This window comes from Pediculus humanus, genomic scaffold (genome assembly GCF_000006295.1).
Source record: "Pediculus humanus corporis 1103172108281 genomic scaffold, whole genome shotgun sequence".
Lineage (NCBI taxonomy): Eukaryota > Metazoa > Arthropoda > Insecta > Psocodea > Pediculidae > Pediculus > Pediculus humanus.
Window position 1 is genome coordinate 602,546 of NW_002987850.1, and position 20,526 is coordinate 623,071.

Here is a 20,526-nt window from a genome sequence, read left to right on the forward strand (position 1 = left end):
TGGACTACAGTTATTATTATTATTATTATTATTGTCTTTTTTTTAAATAAATTTTTTTTTTTTTTCCATCTCTCGCACGCTCTTTTCCCATCCCAATTATTCATCCATTCTTCATCCATCCGTTTAAATTATCAAGGATAATATTAATAACCGCCAAGGTTTTCAATATGTTTACATGAAAAATTATTATTATTATTATTATTATCATCATCATTATTTTTTCCCCCCTTTCCGACGTTCTGTTTGGTTTACGTCACGACACGTAAATACCTGAGAATAATAATAAGATTCCATCTCTGACGGAATCGATTATTATAAATACAAAATCGGTTATTGATCGATATATCGATTTCGTTTTTACAAAAATCGTCAATAAATTTGTAAATTGTTAATAATAATGATAATAAGAATTTATTGTACGAAGGTCACCACCACCACCACTGCCCCCCCCCCATTTAAACATAATTCACCGAGTTTTTAAAAAAAGCTGTTGAAAAATAGAAAGTTGATTATAATATTATTGCAAAAAAATTGGCGTGGTTCTTTTAAATATTATTTTGAAATTTTTCTATCTCTCTCTCTCTCTCTCTCTCTCTCTATCTATCTATCTATCTATCTATCTATCTATCTATCTGTCTATCTATCTATCTCTCAACACCAGATAAAAATCAATCACGTAAAAATATTGATTTTATCCGTAAAGAAGAGGAAAAAAACGAAAGAGACGTTCGAACAACTGATAAAACATAATTGAATTTTATTTTACATAAAACTGGAAAAATATGAAAATACCTCGTGGCATCGTCGTCGCCGCCATCGCCATCGCCATCGCCTTAATTACTTATAATAATAACAATTTGAAAAAGGAAATGATAAACATTACGATTTTTCTTATCATCATTATTATTATTATTATGCTTTTAGTATATTTATACTACAAAATTAACAAATTAGTTTTCAAGGTTTTCCGAGTCGTTACAGTAATTAAAAACTCTACTACCACTATACTTCTTCCCTATTCAACAACAAAAACTTTCAGGATATGATAAAAACCTTAATAAATTTAGTGATCCTTTTACGCCCCCTATCTCCCCCTCCCTCCTCCCTGTCAAAACATTCTCACCAGAAAAAAAATTATTATTATTATTAATACATTTTTCCATATTGTTTATGTGTAAATATCCTCATTCAAATATTACTATTATTATTATTATCATCATTTTTTTTCCATTTAAAACGTTAGATAACTTTAACGAAATAAATAATAATAATAATGATAATGATAATGATAATAAAAAAAAAACAATGATAAAAAATTAAAACTACTGAAATTTTCTCAAACATTATGCGAATTAAAAATAATTTTTTTTTTATGTAATACATTTCAAACGTAGGAATATTATGGGGAGGAGGGGAGGAGGAGGAGTGTAAGCGAGAGGGGAAGCAAACGGGGGGGAAGGGGAGGGAGGGTGTGCCAAGGAGTAAAACAATCATTCTTATAAACATATTTAACTTTTTTTTTTTTTTTTTTTCCATATGAAATCATACTTTAAACAAAAGTTCAATCGGCTGGGCGGCTGCGGCAACGATGATCACGATAATGATGATGATGAGAAATCATCATTATTATTATTATTATTATCATTATTTCCAGTATTTTAATAAGAGAGAAGAAAGAAACACCTTGAATAATTATATTACGCATCATCGGAAACGAGTGAAAATAAATAATAATAAAAAAATGAAATTTTTTTTCGTTTGTGTCAACGAGTTTCGAATCGACTGCAAACATTTTGTTTGTTTCCCCCTTACACATTTGCGACAAACAAACACATCATTAACCGAAACCCAATTAAACTCAATCGAAAAACGACAACAACAACAAAAGTTGTTCGAAAGATGATAAAATATTAAATGAAATTATATTATTGTCATTTTTAACCGGTTTTTTTTAAAAACAATTCGGACTTTTTATGCTAAAAAAAATTTCACTTTTTTATACATGTGGAAAACAATAAAAAAATTATTATTATTATTATTTTGTTCCTTACCTCCGGATCTTTAAAAGTCGTCGATGAAAATGATTTTTTAACGTTTTTAAAATTCTCATCGTTGTTCAAAGGCAAACCGACAACAATTTTATTTTGCCTTTTGCAATAAATGGCTTTATTATTACTACTGTTTCTATCTTTCATCCACCAGGGCAATACATTTTCCGTTTCTATTATATTTTTATCATTATTTTCACGTACGAAATTCCCAGGTTTCGGATTCGGAGCCGGTGATATGTACAAACAAACTTTATGCATTTTCGGTACAAATTTTCACACAATTAATAATAATAATAAATTTTAAACCCGTCGAAACGGGGGGGGGGGAAGGAAAACGAAAACGAAAATTAAATCGATCGATTTCCTGAAATCCCTGAAATCAATCGATAAAAATGCACACGCACGCACTAAACAATTACAAACTTAAATTTTTGCGTTTGTTAACCGGTACAAACGACAAACAAACAAACAAACAAGAAAAAAAAACCGAAAATTTTATTTGTCGTATTATTCACATTAAATCACTATTTTTTATTATATTCGTTTACAAAACAAACGACAAAATAAAATAAAATAATGTTTTGCTCGATTTTTTCGAAACAAACATTTTCATAATTTTTTAAAACAATTTTTTCCGAAATTTTCCCGATTTCCGGTTGTTTTTCGTATCGCCCCAAAACCCCCGCTAAAAAATTAATAATAATAATAATATTAATAAAAAATCATTTCGACCCGGTAATTTCAGTTTCGAAAAAACCTTTCGAAATATTTAAAAAAAAAAAAAAAAAAGAAAATCGGGTTGTTGTTGTTTTTAAAAAAAAAAAAAAAAAAAAAAAAAAAAAATAACAACCGACCCGATTGTAAATAACAAACACCCGATGGCAAACAAAAAGAAGAAGAAGAAACAAAATATTATGAAAATTTTTTTTTAAAAGTAAAAGCTTTAAGTAATACCTAAATGGCAAAGGTTTCACTACTAAACTAAAAACAATGAAAAGATGATCATATTGGAAAACTGGTTTTCGTGCAAAAAAAAAAAAAAAAAAAAAAAAAACAAACGACAAACAACAAACAACATCCGTATAATTACGAACGCATTTTCGTTCTCTATAAAAAATTAATAATAATCACGTTCGATTTTCCCTCTCCCTCCCTCCTCGTAAACAGTTCGAAAGGTTTTTCCGATAATCGAATAAAACTAATACTACTCAACTAAATATACAAACTCACATAAAGTACAACTAAAAAAAAAAAAAAAATTTATTTCGATTTCACACCGGTTGTTGTTGTTTCACATCGAACATTACCAATGCAACAAAACTAAAAACAAAACAAAAAAAAAAAACAAGTAAACACAACGCGATAACAAACCGGAGTGGAGTCTTAACAAGCCTAAACTCTTCTGGTTTGGCCCTCTTTTTACACGCGAATAGAGGTTATCTTTCATACCTGGCCAGAAAATAAATTACGATAATCATTTTCTAACTTGCTAATAGAGAGAGAGAGAGAGAGAGAGAAATATTCAATTATTATTATTATTATTAATAATATTTACATACATACATACGTCGCATTATTAAAAAAAAAAAACGTAAATTTTTTTCAATGGGAATATCTCCGATAAAAAAATAAATAATTATTTTTAAAAAAAAAAAGAAAAAAAAAAAAAAAAAGTTTTTTATTATCATTATTATCATTATTTATTATTGCTATTATCATTATTATTATTATTTGAAAAATTAACCGGGTTCATGATGAATATACCCGTAGCTAACAACCGGTAGGCACATTTTTTTTTTTTTTTTCCTTATTTTCAAACGAAAATTAACCGTTTAATAAAATACACGCTTAATTTATCATTTATTTAATAAAAAAAGTAATAATAGTAATAATAATAATGATAATGATAATAATAATAATAATAATAATAAAATTTGCTTGATTTGCAAGTCGTTTCAGGCAAAAAAAAATTTAAAATAAAAGAAATTTAAAAAAAAAAAAAGAAATAGAAACGGAATAGTTCCGAGTCGATAAATTTTATAAAATAATAATAATGATGATAATAATAATAATAATAATAATAATGAATGATAATAATAATAATATTAATAATGATAATATTAATAATAATAATGATAATTTTAGTTTTCCGAATAAATTTTACCGATACTTCGGAAACAATTACAATATCATTTTAACTCTTCTTTAATTAATTTTTTTCTCTTTCCCGATTGTTGTTTGTTTGTTTGTTTCGTAAAATAAAATTGATGACATCGACCCGACGAAATACGACAAACGAACGGCCTATTTTTTTTTTTTTTTTTTTTTTCCGTTTCGTACGACAAATCTATCAGAACTACTAATTATTAACCTCTTTATTATGACGTCACACACATTTTTTTATTGCGTATTTTAATATTTGCCACATTAAAAAAAAGGCGAGAGTGACGTTAAAAAAAAAAAAAAAAAAAAATTTCTGGTAGGTGACTAAAAATAATAATAATATTAAACAAACGACAACAACAACCGTCAACAACAAAAACTTGACCGTTTTTCTTCGAAATATATTATAAAAATGATCGAAATGTTTAATTTTAACTATGACGACATACTTTTAAGAAAAGAAAAAAAAACCCAAAAAATTTTCGTTTAACTTTTTCTTTTTTTTAAAACAAACAATCATCATCATCATCATCATCATCGTCATCGTCATCATCATCATCATCGTCAATCTAATCTTTCATCAATTTTGAAATCGAAAAAAAAAAAAAAAAAAACAAAATGGTTGAATTTTTTCAAAATCAAAACATTTTCACATTAACAACAATATGTACCTTATCAAATTTAACCCAAGTGTAATCACGTAAATAATGATGATTATTTATGTGAAAAATATAATGATACTTTTACGATATCATCACCAACAACCAAACGTACAACAACCAAAAAAAAAACAATAAAAAAAAAATAATTAAAAATTACAAAAATTACAAAAACTCTACTAACGCAATTAAAAATTTTTAATTATCATTACGAAATTTTTTTTCCTAATTATTTCGGCCGATTCAATTAAATAATAATAATAATAATAATAATAATAATAATAATAATAATAATAATAATAATAACTTTATGGTAACCAACCGACGACAAAAATAAAATTAATTTTTTATTATATGTATAATAATTATCATCATCATCATCATCATTCGCTGCATTCATTCATTCATTCATTCATGCATGCATGGATTCGCAAAAAAATATTTATGGAAAAAAAAAAAAAAAAAATTTGTTTTGACAATAAATAATAATAATAATAATAATAATAACGATCATTAATAAAATAAAAAATAAAAAACCGTTTTGTATGGTGTGAATGAAAATGTTTTTTTTCCAACGCCTAAATTAATAAAAATAATAATATAAAATAATAATGATAATAATTAAAGTTAAAGTTTAAAAAAATTATTATTATTACTCACATTGCAATAATTTATGGCTCTTTGTCCTCTGTATGGTAAACTAACAGTTGCCCAATTATTTCTTTTAAATGTGTAATTTAAATTATTATTATTATTATTTTCATATATTTTAAACATTTTAGAATTTTCTAGAGAAAAAATTATTTCTGATTTATATAAATTCGATTTCAACAACTAAAAAAAAACACCGACCCGTAACAATGAACTCGGACATATGAAATATAGGCACACAGACAACACACACACACATACACACACAGGGTTCAAACACAATAGCAGGCAGGCAGGCAGGCAGGCAGGCAGGCAGGCAGGCACATATTAAAAAAAAAGTCACATATACCTATGTGATGACATGACTAAAATTTACTTACATTTTCAATTTGGTTTTGTCAATATGAAAAAGAAAAAATTGTTTGTTTGTTTGTTCGATTCGAGTTGATTATTAATAAGAATTTTTAAAAAAAAAGTTTGGTTCATTTAAATTTTACAAATAGTTTCAATTTAATAAATTTTTCCCATTTTGTTTTAATTACACGGTTAATTAAATATATAAATAACATTTTTTTTTTTAATAAATAAAGTTATGCAATGTGTGCACACTTGATGAATTTTAATTTATGGTTAAAGTTTGGTCGTTACAAAAAAAAAAGAAATTAATTAATTTGACATTTCACTCGTTTTGTACTTTGTAATGATAATGAAAAAATAATGTAATTAATGACGAATAATAAAAAAAAAGATGAAGAAGTTAAATGTAATAATAAATTACTATGATTGTAATTTTCAATCAATTATGTATGCGATTAGTATTTTTTTAAACTCGAGTTAAAATTAATTAAAAATATTATGACTCGAACAAAGTTTAAAATCTTAAATGATTTTACTATTCGATAATTTATTTATAAAATGTCAAATTCCATTATTATATTTAATTTTGAAAAACCTGCAAACAAACAAACAAACAATTGTTGGCACTGATTGTGAACACGACAATGTTAATAAATAAAAATTTTTGATCCTTTAATGTTTTCGATAGTGATTCAAATATTGATAAAAACATTTTATATGCGCACAAAATTTTACAATTAGGTACAACATGGACAAACAAATTTGTTTGTCACATGTTCAATATTAAACTGAATGTATCGATTTAAATAATTAGAAGACCTTAAAGGTCCAATTAAAACATCAATTCACGGTTTAATAAAAAAGTTTTTTGAGGGGGAAAAAAACACCCCATATTAACAGGCAATTAATCAAATGCAAGCAGATATTAATGAAAGTTATGTTGTTTCAAATTAATAAAATTTTCATTTTTGATAATTAAAATAAAGGCACAAAGCTTTAAAATTACTTTTTTTTTGCATGCAATAACTAGTTTTAGCATATTAATTTGTTTCCCCACAAAGCATTCAATTTAGTAAAAGGCACCAGACGCGAAGCAAAGACAAATAATTAATTAATTTTAATATAAACTCACCACAAATATTTTCGCCAATTTCATTGATTTATATCTTCTTATTGAATTATTCGATGTCTTCCCTTGCAGTGGACTTTCATTTTCTTTTCCAAAAATAACAGGCACATTTTGTGGATGTCTTCTTCCTCTCGGCTTCATGGCACGCTTGATCTGACGGTTAAAATGTTTTACGGCGTTGCCAACGTAAATGAGACGGCGCTTAATAAAATTGTTTAACGGCGTTGCCAACTTAAATGAGACGACGCTAAAAAAAAAATTTTTTTTAATAATGTGAATTATTTCGTTGATATAAACTATATTTTACGAAGATTTCAATATTTTAATAGAAATTAATCACTGTTTTAAACTAATAATAATAATATTATTTATTACCTTTATTAATTTAAACGAAAAAAAAAATAAAGAACTCAACGCTTAAAAATGGTACAACAGTTCAACTAAAACTCGTTTTAGTTCAAATAAAATCCGTTTTAGTTCAACTAAAATCCGTTTTAATTCAACTAAATTCCAAAAGATGACGCCACCGTTCTAAAATTTTTAAAATTTAACGTTAATTTTACACGTCGTTACCATTCGACTAATTACTTTAATGAACGAATGACCATTTAAAATTCATTCATTAACTCATTCAAAAAAAAAAAAATTAATTTAGCCTAAAAATAAAAATAAAAAAACAGATTACCATAACCTAAAAAAACTTTTTTTTTTTTTTTTTAATTTCAATTCATTTTAAATGTAAATACGCGGAAGATGAAAAAAATAAAAGTAAATCCGATCAGAAATCCAAGGGTAGATGTTGACAACATCCTCCTTGACCTTTTTTAACAATTACTTTATTTAAAAAAAATTTTTTTTTTTTTTCCATAACCTCGATACATGTTCTAGAAGTATCTGTTGTTGTGATTTATCACGTTTAAAAATATTATTATTTACCTTTTAATTTTTTTCTTCTCATTTGCCTTATAGAAAAATTTACGTAAATTATTATTTAGTCCTCAAGTAATAAAAAAAAAAAAAATTTCGATTCCGATTCCGTTTGATTTTTTTTTTAAATGAACACGTCCGAAAAAAATAACGGCAAGGACATTTTTTTATTTCGAAATCAATCGTCGTTACATTTTCAACATTTTATAGTAGAATTTTGAAAAAATTAACATTTTAAAAGAACAAACGGACAACACAAGCGAGGGGAAAAGAAACAAAAAAACATCAACACAACACCTAACAATATTCTTCTTCATTATCATCATCATCATCTTCTTGTTTTCGAGAACAATCAAAACCGAAATAGAAATATTTATTAGTTATTATTATTCTGCAAATTCAAAGTGGTGGTGGTGGTGGTTGTGGTGTTAGTGGTAATGGTGGTGAATTCAACTGGACAAACATTTCCACGTGCTTTTGTTTTGCCACATGAAAATTCAGTAAAATGATTCAAACAAAATAAATTACAATTTCAATAGATAAATAGATAATTTTTGACGATGTAAACTAATAATAATAATAATTGGGTCATACCTGAACGTTGCATTTTAAACGTCCGGCAATATACCTTCCGGAAACGTTTTTTTTTTTGGGATATGAAAAGAAAAAAAAAATTTTTTTCTAGGGGCTCTATCTCTCCAGGTTGATTGGGATGAAGGTAAAAAAAAAATATGATTAGTTATTCGAAAGTAGTTATTACACGGTTGTGAATTTTGTTAAATTTTCCCCTTTTTTTTTACACCATAATAATTTTTTTTTAAATCACGTGTGTGTGTGTGTGTTATTAAGTCATTCTTTTTTTCAATGAAAAATGAAATCATTCAATCAATTAAATTGATATAATGGGGGTTATCTCGCGGTATGAATATTTCGTCGGCGGATTTCATAATGATAAAAAATTTCCATTGGATAAAAAAATTTCACGTGAAATTTTTTTTCTTTTTCTCGTCCCCGAGGGACCTACCGTCGCCGCGTGAGGGATCCACGCGAATGAACCAAATTTCAAAAAGGCACCTCTATTTATACCTCTTGCAGCGCCTCAACGCGGCAACCAATGACAACGCATCCTTCGATTTATTCTCACCTAATACTTCACTTACGCGTTAAAAAAAAAACCCTTTCGTCATATCGCGAATAATAATAATATAATTCAAACAATAACCGTAACAAAAATAATAATAATAATAATAAAACGTATTAACGCGGTATATAATAATAATAATAATAATAATAATACAATTATCGATTTGCTATCGGCGTTTTTTTTTTTTTTTTTTTTTTTTTTAAATAAGACACAAAAAAGAGCGAAAGATTTGACGGTGAATCATGTTTTCAAAGGTGGGAAAGAGGTTAATTAATATAAAATTTGGAGATTGAAAAGTTTTTCAAGTTGCACAATTAAACAACAACCAACAAAGGGTTTAAATAAAAATTAATTAAATTTATGTATATAATGACGTAGATTCGATTGAATATATATCGATCGATGAATTTTTAACGTTTTTTTTTTCCTTAAAAATTTTATAGTAAAATAAAAAAGGGAAAATTTATAAGCATTCACCCACCTTTGTGTGACCCCTGTCCCACAACTTCCATTATCATCGACCTTGTTTATAATATTTTCTTCAAGTCATGGTCAGGCTTTCGTATTTGCACACGCACACGCACACACACGCACAAACATGGAATTTCTTTTATAAAATTTGTTCTACTTTCAATTATGTAACTTTTTTTTTTTCTTTTCTTTTGTTAAATAGAAGAATCATTCATTAATTAAACATCACGAAATCCGGTCGAATTATTATCATTATTATTATTAATAAATTATGAAACTTTATTAATATTTATTATTTAAATAACAATAGACAAAAACATTTTAGAGTGTCTTTGAGGTTTTGTTTTGTTTAAAAAAAAAATAAATTTATTTAATATTGTCCAGGATAAAATAAATTTTAATTTTTTTTAATAATTGATTGACTGAACATTATTATTATTATTTATGTACTAAAAAAAAAAAACATTTTTTGTTTTTGCTTTTGTTTCCAGCAATGATAAAAAATTAAAACAACCTTGCTGGATTGAAACACGTATTTTCGATTACTGAAAGGTCATTTTAATAAACAATAATTTTTTTTTCTGGAATTAGACAAAGGGTTGAACTGGAGGCTGGAGCGTAATAATAATTTTATGTTTCATAATAGTAAAAAACTGAATCCCGATGCTTTGACATTTCCAAACGATTGATTGATTGGATTGAAATCTATGAAAAAAAAAAAAAAAATTTGATTGTTCTTCTCATAATTTATTCAATCGATTAATTATTTAATAATAACGGTTAATAAAACACGGTCGAAATATATTACGATTGATTTGTTTGTTTGTTCGTTTGTTAGTAAATTTACAACAATTTTAAAAAAAGGGGGGGGGGAGGAAACTCTAATTCAACGTGAATTATCAGCCGGATGTATAATTTCCGTTTTTAAGATTTGTTACACTTCCAACAGTTTGTAATATTTTACCAGCGAATTTTGTTTTTTTACTCGACAAACAACAAACATCACCGTATCGTATATGATGTCGTAACGCCATATAAATAAATTTATTAAAGACACGCCCAAGACCGCAAATCAAATGAATGATTTAATATTTTTACTATTATTTGAAATATTCACGTAAAAATATATATATGTAATTAAAATTTTTAATTTTTTCCCACGTGATATGATATTTTTCTAAAACCACGACAAATATAAATCGAACGACAGATCATTTTGCTCATCATCAAAACCGTAGATTTCAAGACGCCGTATTAGAATTTTCATTTGCGAAAAACGGGGATTTAAATTTGAAATCCCTTCCACGATTTAATTATTATTATCATTGTGGTTTCGTCCGAATTTGTGATAAGAAAATTTAAATTTTCCGAGGCGTAAAAAATAAAAAACGAACGGATGGATGAATGTGAACGGGCGTTCAGAACCGGATGTAACCTTGATACGTCCTTTTGTTTAATAATATTTACCTGATATTTTTCACTTTCACCGATTTCAATTGATAACAGGTAGTTCCAGTAAATGATAACAAAAAAAATGTTTTTCCTTTATCACACTCGATCATGGAGTAGTATCGCTTGAATTTTCCAGAACATTTTTTTACGAGTGATAAGAGCCGTTAAAGTATTATCTGGATTACAAAAAAATCCCATTACGTTTTTATTCTAGAAAAATTTTCTTCTATCTTATCTTACACTTACCGATTTTTTCCTGACTTTGTGAAAGATGCTGCATGGACCAAAACCTGAAGAAAGGGTTGAAACCTGGAAAACGAACGTAAAAACGTGATTAATTAAATAATGATTAATAAATATTAAAAAATTTTATAAAATTATTTATTTATTTATTTTTTAATAAAATTTTCCCTTCGGGGATTAAACACATCAATAATAATAATAATAATAAATTAATAATTTTTTTTTTTTATTGATAACTTGATGACGTAAATATAAGGGAAACGAACTTTTCGGGGATAAAAATATTATATATATATTTAACCCCGAAGGTTTTTAATTAATTTTTCTTTTTTTTAAGCAATGCTGGAAAATTTGGAACGTCGTGTAATATTAAAAATTTATTATACGTTCTGGAAAAACTAAATCGTCTGGAACGGGAGATAAATACGTTAAAATAAAAACCATCGCGATGGCGGCACGTGTGCCACCGACACAATTAAATAATTAAAAATGAATTATATGAATTTAAAGACCTACATTTCTGGAAATTTTCATGGAATAAGCTATTAACCGACCTTGATCGTCGACATTATTAAAAAAAATTATTTATGTACACAACAAACATTTTCACCCCCAAAAAAACCTCTGGAAAAAAAAATTAAAAAAAAAATTGTAAGAGTTTTAACAAAGATGGCGGATTCGTTCGATCATTTTTTTAAATCTTAATTTCAACATCTTCTCGACAGTGCGTACGGGCGTGTCCACGTTCAGGTGTTCACCGTGAATCGTGAAGTAAAAAAAAAAAATTTCCCTTGACCGATCGTGAAATTCATGGCCGTTAATAAAATTTTATTTTATTTTTTTTTTTGGAAAAAATTATAAGGATTTACATTTTAAATAGGTCAAATAATTTTTAAGCTTTTAAAATCCGAAAATTATTATCAATTAATAAAATTTCCTGGAAAACGCGAACCCCTTACGGCTCTCCAGTATAAAATACAATTCAACAATAAATTCCAGTTTTATTATTAAAAAAATCTCTCTCTCTCTCTCTCTCTCTCTTTCTCACACGCACAGTCTGGAATTAATTCGTATTTAAACCCATCATTATTATTAATATTTAAATGTTACGCGGGGTTGGTAAATGGGGAAGGAAGGGTTGGTAATAATAATTTACCAGTAATTTAATTACTGTGATAAACAATTTAAAATTAATTCGATACCTTTAGGTAATGTTTTTACTACCCCCGTAATAAATAAAAAAAATTACGACTTTGCCATTTGTTTAAAAATTAAACAATTAATATTAACAATAAAAAAAAAAAATGACGTCGTTCATTTATTATGTCATAACCGCCTCATTAAACGATTTCATATTGACGAACGCCCTCAACATAAACAAATTTTCTTTTTGTTTTTTCTTTTTTTTTTCCCAGGTCAATTATTATTATTATTATTATTATAATTATAGTTATTATTATCATTATTATAATTATTATTGTTATTATTATTATTATTATTATTATTATTATTATTATTATTTAGTCGTAAAACATTACAAATCGTTTTGGGTGCTCGAAAACTTATTCTAATTCACGGTAGAAAAAATCTCCGAGACGTTTCTTTAAAACCCATTTCCGTTTCCGTTTCCGTTTTTCTTTTTACTGCAAAATATTAACAATAGCAAATGTTAATTCGATTTCTGATTTAAAAAGAAAAATGATGACGTCATCGTTGATTTAAATCGATTGATGTTTTACGTTGTGTGAGCCACGAGACGATTAAATATGTCGGACGATTCGTACAAGTTCGTAAAAAAAATAAAATTTTCGCCATTTTTTTTATTATTTTTGCTGCAAAATAATAATAATAATAATAATACAAATAATAATAATAATGAAGTGATAAAGAGTTTTGATAACGATTCGTTAAAAAAAAATAAAAAATACGTTCAGGGTTAGGGCCGTGCGCATAAATATATTATTAATAAATATGCATAAGCATAGCCATATTTTTTTTTTTTTTTTAGCATAATTCAAGGATTTAAAAACGGTTTTTTTTTTGTCAAAAACCACGACGAAATTCGTACGACAAAACGACGTATGTTTTTTTTAAACGTGACCTTTTGAACTATTAATTACTCATTGAATTTTAAATATTCATCATCCCTTTTACTTTCGTCCGTAATTAATCAAGTATTATTATTATTATTATTATTTTAATGCAAAATAAAATTAAAAACTTTCACATTCGTTTTTGTAAGCTTAAAGAAAGTATTTTAAATATAATTCTCGTGCCACGTTTTTATTCAGAAAAATTTTCAACCGAAAAAAAAAATTTATTTAAATTTAATTAATAATTATGACGACGGATTGATTTTTAAAATTTTTTCAACGACCAAAATTTTTAATATTTTATTCTTCGGGTAAAATAGTAAATTGTCTGCTTACACGATCAAAGATAAAATTCATATGTTACCAAAAAAAAAAAAAAATCGATAAGAATATTAAGACGCAAATATTTTTTTAAAAAACAAATGTGGGCAGATGGTTGTGATTGTGGTGGCGGTGGTAATTTACGAACGTGGCACGAACGAAACAATCGCTTGATAATGATAATAATAATAAAATAATGGAAAATTATTATTAATTATTAATAATAATAATAATAATAATAATAATAAAAAGACAATGTCGATCTCTCATTTTTACTCAACAAGGACAGTCCTACTAAACTGACAATACGGGGCCAAAAAAACAATTAAAATCTTTTTATGTAGAAATCGATAGATCGATTTATCGATCCATCGTGTTGCGTAGGTAAAATTTATATGTATTAAATTTAAATAAGAAAAAAAAAAAAATTTTTTTAAAGTTCAAAAGAGAGAGGAAAAAGAGTGAGAGAGAAAGAGAGAGAGAAGTTCATAAAAAAGACGATGTACACACACACTCTATCTCTCTCTCTCACACACACACAAATCATCATTAGCGAATCGGAAAACGAAAAAAAAAAGAAAAATTTTTTAATTTTCTCTCCTTCTGCAGTGGCATCAACAGCAAAAATCCTTTCACGGATGTGACGTAGAATTTTCTGACGTTTGATAAATAATATTTTTTTTTTATGTAACAATAAATAAATTATTAGTAACATTTCGTCCTAGTCAAAAGTTTTATTATTATTATTATTATTATTTATTTTAAGGCTTTCTCATTTGTTACTTTCAAAAATTTTAATTGTGTTCGTACTGATCGCAATTTTTTTTTTTGCATAAAAGTATAACAATGAGATATACAAAACAATTGAGATTTCGATAAATAATAATAATAATAATAATAATAATAATGATAATAATAATAATAAATATTTAACGTTATGTAATTGAGATTTTCGATGTCGATGACGACTGGAGAAAAAAAAAAAAAAAAAAAAAACGAAAAGCGAACACGAACAAAAAAAAAAACTAAAATTAACAAAAGCTTGTATGACGTTTTATTATTATTATTATCATTATTCGTTTGTCATTATTATTATTATTATTAAATGTTTTAAGTTAATGACGTCATCGTTGCCCCGAACGTTTGAAATTTAATAATAAAAAAAAAAATCGAACGTCGTGACGTCGCAAAATGTCGTCGTCGTTACCGTCGTTATCATCGTAATTTTAAATAGTTTCAAAGGGTAAAATTTTTTATTATCATTTATTTAATGATAACGCGCGACGTACGCATGCGTTTTTATAAAATTACGCGGCGATTTTGAAAACACTCCCGATTATTTTTCCTTTTTTTTTGTGTCTTCCTTTACCCCGTTCGACTAAATTTTTTTCCAAAAAATTTTTCACCCCCCCCCATTTTTTTTTTCTGTACGCCGGATTGTTACGCCGCGTTTTTTCAAAATATTTTTAAAAAAAGAATCGATTCGATTAAAAAATAAATAAAAAATCGATCGTTATACTTTCGCGTTATTAAATCGTTTAGTACCTAAGGACCGTTGTTGCATTATGAAAGAAAAATAAATGAGTGTGCATGAATAAAACAAACACGCGCGTACAAACAGAGTATATACAAACACACGCCCAACATAACCGAAAAAAAAAAACATAATTAATACCGTGAAATAGTAATAATAATAATAATAATAATACTAAAAATTATAAATAAATGATTTTTGTTAAACGCTTTATTTAAATTTCTATTAGTTTCTTAGAACGCAATTAAAAAATTTTCCTTTTTTTTTTTTAGTAAAAGTGTATCGGATTCGTTTAGAATAGAAAGAAAGAGAGAGAGAGAGAGAGAGAGAGAGAGAGAGAGAGTGAGTGAGAGTACCTGCCCCTCCGTTTTTTAGGGAGGTCTGATATTGAACTCAATATGTTTTCAGGGGCAATTATAATATATCAAATCATTTAAACGTCAAATTAAATGGAGTCAAATAATGATTAACTTATGACGGGGGGAGGGAGGGGGAGGGGGAAGTAAATGAAAAAAATTTTTTTTTTTATGTTCAGCTTACCTGAACAAAATGTTTCATTTACATAAATAATGACACCTCTCGGAAAGAATTTTTTGTATATAAGTTGGGGATGAACAAATGTGATGTCAGTACAGATCTTAAACAAGATTCGATACACAATAACTCGTTATCAAAAATGACTTTCAGAGTAAGTATCGAAATGTTTTTTTTTGATTTTGTTCAGAAAGGATTTTAAAAATGGCGGATAAAATTTTGGACTATTGCTGTTCGCACGGTAGGTTATTTTTCATGATTTTCTTATTTTTTTAAATTTAGTTTGCCGTTCTCGCCGCCGTATTGGCCATCGCCAACGCCGGATATTTGAGTGCTCCGATTGCCGCTCATGCAACTTACGCCGCTCCTGTGGCTTCCGTTGCTTACGCTGCTCCACATGCCTACACCACCCATACCGTATCTCCGGCTCTCGTAAGCCAACACGCTAACGTTCTCAGAACGCCAGGAAATTTGGGACAAGTTTCGACTTATTCAAAATCCATAAACACTCCATTCTCTAGCGTGACCAAACACGATGTCAGAGTAAGCAACGACGCTCTTGCCTACACTCATGCTCCAATTGCTTACGCTCATGCTCCAGCTGCTGCTTACGCCGCACCCATTGCTAAAGTTGCAACCGCTCCAATCACCTACGCTGCTCCAGCTGCCTATGCTGCTCCAATCACCAAGGTCGCTGCCGCTCCATTCACCTACGCTGCTCCAGCTGCCTATGCCGCTCCAATCGCTAAGGTTGCTGCTGCTCCAGTTGCCTACGCTGCTCCGGCTGCCGTTGCCAAAATCGGAGTTGCTTACTCTGCCGCTCCAGCCGTTGCCCACATGGCTTATTCCAACGGATACGGTATCCAATACAACTGGTAAACTGAATAGTCAGTCAATCAATCATTTCCAAAACATCGACTTGCTCAAGATCTTCAATTTTTATCTTTCAATCAAAATTTTCAAAAATTTTCATTTCATAAAATTTCCACTATTTTATTTCTTAAGTTCCTTCTTCTTCTTCTTTTTTTAAATAATTTATTGTAACGAATGATGCCTTTTATTTAAATAATAATATATTTTTTTATACAACGTGCCTTTTTATTTGTTGATAAACCTCGTACCTGAAACTCTTCACACTTGTGCTGCAGCATAAATACCCATAACCCCCTAAACGTGTACTATAAACACGCAGTGAAAAACAATGAATGACGTCATCAAAGAGATAATCGGGAAAAACGATCGCAATGTTTGCCCGACGGCGGCAAAAATTTGCTGCAGATCGTGGCATCAGAAAACCGTTTTTTCTTTTATAGCTATTGAAATTCAAATAAATTACTTATTATTTTCATAGCTTCCGGCTATAAAATTAATAAATTATGTACATAATTACCGTGACACATTTCATTACTCAGTAACTATAAATATATATAGTAAATGAATTTTTATAGCGCTTGCGATTTTTTCCCTTGTGCAATTAATTTACTACATTATAGTTTAATAATAATCGTGTAATTAACACACACGCGTGTTATTTACTTATTTGTCATGTTGGCAACATTATTAAACGTTATTCAACTATAAAACACTATAAAATTATAGTTTAGCGATAAAAAAAGATTTTAACGATACTATAACAATTTACGAGGAAAGACTTTGCTACAGCATAAAAATAAAAATATTTTCGTTTGTCGTGGTTTTAGATAAAGAAAAAAAATTTAATTTTTACTTTATAGCGAGCTATAAAATTTTATAATTAATAACCGAAAAAATTTTTTTTCTTTTTTTTTATCGTAAGAAATAATTTTCTACTTTCCTCTCTTTTTTCCCAATCGATAAATCAATGCCGGGGGCGGGGGGAGGACGGCGGGGGCCTTATTCTCCAGACTTTAAATTTCCAGAACTTTCCATTAAAAAAAAAAAAAAAAACAAATCATTATTATTATTATTAATGTTCCAACGTGTAAAAAAAAAAAAAAATTTAAATAAAATTCGTTTTCACCGTTAAACGTCACTGTACGATTTCATTTTGTTTGCACGCCATATTGGGATAGCTTTACAAATCAGTTTGACCAACTTAATAAATAAAAAAAATTAAATCGATTTTTTACGCAATTAATAATAATAATAATAATAATAAATATTTGCATTTGAAAAATTATTTTTGAATACGATTTAAAAAAAAAAAAAAAAATTATCAAATTTAAAAAAACAAATTTTTTTTTTCCCTTTCTTCGAAACAATGTTGCCATAACTATAACAAAAAAAAGCAGAAAAAAACGTTACCTGGTATTACGTAATAAAAAAAAAATTTGTATATTGTGTCGCGATGGCGATGATGATGATGATGAAAGGTGTTGTTAAAATGATGATGATAAAATATCGTTACTACGTTAGTGTAAAAAAATCCGATACATGTTTTAATCGTATTGTAAAAAAAAAAACGGTGTGATAACAACAACGAATGATAACGAAAAAATTTTTTTGTGACGTAGGATAAATATTTTCCCAAGTCATTTTCGCCATTTTATATTTTTTAGGTTTTAATTCGTTGTCAATCAAAAACAAAAAAAAAATTTTTTTTTGAGACAAATGACCAAACAATAAAAAAAAAACAAACGAAAGTTGGTTCGACTACGATACATTTTGCTACAACACAAAAGACGACAACATTTAAAAAAAAAAAAAAGTACAGGGGAGCCAACATTACCACAAAAACACATCGAGTAATTTTTTTTTTTAAGTCTTCGAATCGAAAAATTTAATAAAAATTAAAAATTACATTATTATCCCTTATCATTTTTCACCGATAACGTTATTAACAAAATGTTTTATTGTAATCACGTGACAAATTAATAATAATAATAAAATAAATAAATAAAATAAATAAATAAAATAAATTTTTTCACGTTCGATATTTTTAATGGCGGTTTTTTTTTTGCCTTTCACTCAACGTTGGAAAAGAAAAACATTTAAAAACTTTTTTTTTACCGAAGATTATTACAACCGTCAATCAGAAATAATAATAATAATAATAATAATAATAATGATAATAATAATTATGGTATCAATCATTTTTTAATAGGTGTTAAAAAAAAAAAAAATTATTGCGTACGATTTTTAATTTACAAATAATTTTTTTACGAAAAAAAAAGGAGGGAAAAAGATTTTAATTTGACTACAGTAGTGAGTAGCCATTTTGATGACGTAATCAAAACAATTTTAAATAATTATTTAAATGCGATTAATTAAGACTTTGCCTAAATTTTTCTTTTTTTTTTTTCTAATTTTCCTTTTTGCGAAATTTAAATTATATATGTTTGTTTGATTGTTTGTTTGTTTGTTCGTTTGTTTGTTTGTTTAGTAGTTGCGAAGAGTTTTTAATTTGTTTTTAATCATTTATTGTTAACGGAGAGAAAAGAAAAAAAATGGCAACTTTAACTAAACTTGAGACGAAATTTTCCTCACGGGTACCAACCGCATATAATATTAAAATGTCGAAACGTGTCAGCAGAAATATTTGGAGGGATTCTCACGAAATTTAAAAATTTTTTTATTTTTATTTTCGTATATCATACGCGCAAAGGAACAAAAAAAAATTTCTCTTTCTCTCTCGTTTTGTTTTCGCGTGAAAATTAATTAATTTTCTATATATATAGTAAATTTTATAGCACTATATAGCGTAATTATATATATTTTTTTTATAAAAACAATTCTTATGCGCTATAAAAACACCGATCAAAAAAAAAAAAAAATTTTTTTTTTTTTTTTTTTCGCGTTTATCAATTAAATTTATCAAGGTTTTCTTTTATTATATTAAATTTTGGACTATTTCGTAATATCCGATTTTCCTCTTAAAGACTATAGATGCCAATAAAATAAACATAACTAAAAAACTTCATTTAAAATTTTTAAAATCTTAAAAAAAAAAAAAATGGCGGATTAATTTATTTTTTTTTTTCAAAACCGCAAAATTAAAATATTTAATTGTTTTATATAATTCGATAGTTATTAGTCATATCCTTTCGAATCATTGATGATTGACTACTAGACGAAATATTAATAATAATAATAATAATAATGATAATAATAATAATAATTATTATTATTATTATTATTAATAAATTTTAAAGTAACGAAGATGCGTGTAAGAGTCAATAAAATCATTTATAAATTTTAAATTTTTTTTCTTCTGCTAAAATTCCACCTGTAAACGACCAGATACCGGCAAAACCTTTTTCTTTCCCTCCCTTCTCCCCCCCCCAACCGAGAAGATACCTCATAGGTATCCTGTTTGTTTGTGTGTGTGCGTGCCTTCCAGACAAACCTTGACATCCATTCGAAATGGTAAACAAATCGGGATACATGTTATTAATTTTTTCCATTCAAATAATTACAATCCATACAATACGTTAAATAAATAAATAAATAAATTTTCGTCTGCTTTTTAGTCAGGTTCGATATGAATACACGATTTCCAACAACAACAACAAAAAACCTGAAGGTTTTTCTTTCCTTTTCCCTTTTAACATCATTAACCTTTTTCTACTCATTCCATATCGACAACAATAAAATGTTACAAGGTAAAATATAAGTCCTGTTGTTCTTTTCGGGGGGCGGGGGGTGGTGGTGGCGGTGGTACGTGTTCGACCATCGTTTTATTACCCTTTTTATAACATAGATTGAACCATTAAGGTACGCCATCGTACCTACTCACTCTCATCGCTAATTTAAATTTAATTATTGGTCTTTTGAAAAAAAAGTGATTTGATAATAATAATAATAACGACAATAACGGTT

General features: G+C 27.1%; 2 protein-coding genes across 2 annotated transcripts; one reads left to right on the top strand and one right to left on the bottom strand.

Annotated features, from left to right (window-relative positions):
• Positions 1–1,937: 1,937 nt before the first annotated feature.
• On the bottom strand, positions 1,938–2,309 carry Phum_PHUM512410 (uncharacterized protein; the record flags this gene model as incomplete). The annotated part of the gene is made up of 2 exons (XM_002431061.1): positions 1,938–1,976; positions 2,052–2,309. 2 exons carry the CDS (start codon positions 2,307–2,309, stop codon positions 1,938–1,940), a joined length of 297 nt encoding a protein of 98 aa, XP_002431106.1.
• A 13,496-nt stretch (positions 2,310–15,805) lies between these two features.
• Positions 15,806–16,608, top strand: Phum_PHUM512420 (Pupal cuticle protein C1B, putative; the record flags this gene model as incomplete). The annotated part of the gene is made up of 3 exons (XM_002431062.1): positions 15,806–15,883; positions 16,012–16,359; positions 16,420–16,608. 3 exons carry the CDS (start codon positions 15,806–15,808, stop codon positions 16,606–16,608), a joined length of 615 nt encoding a protein of 204 aa, XP_002431107.1.
• Positions 16,609–20,526: the final 3,918 nt, after the last annotated feature.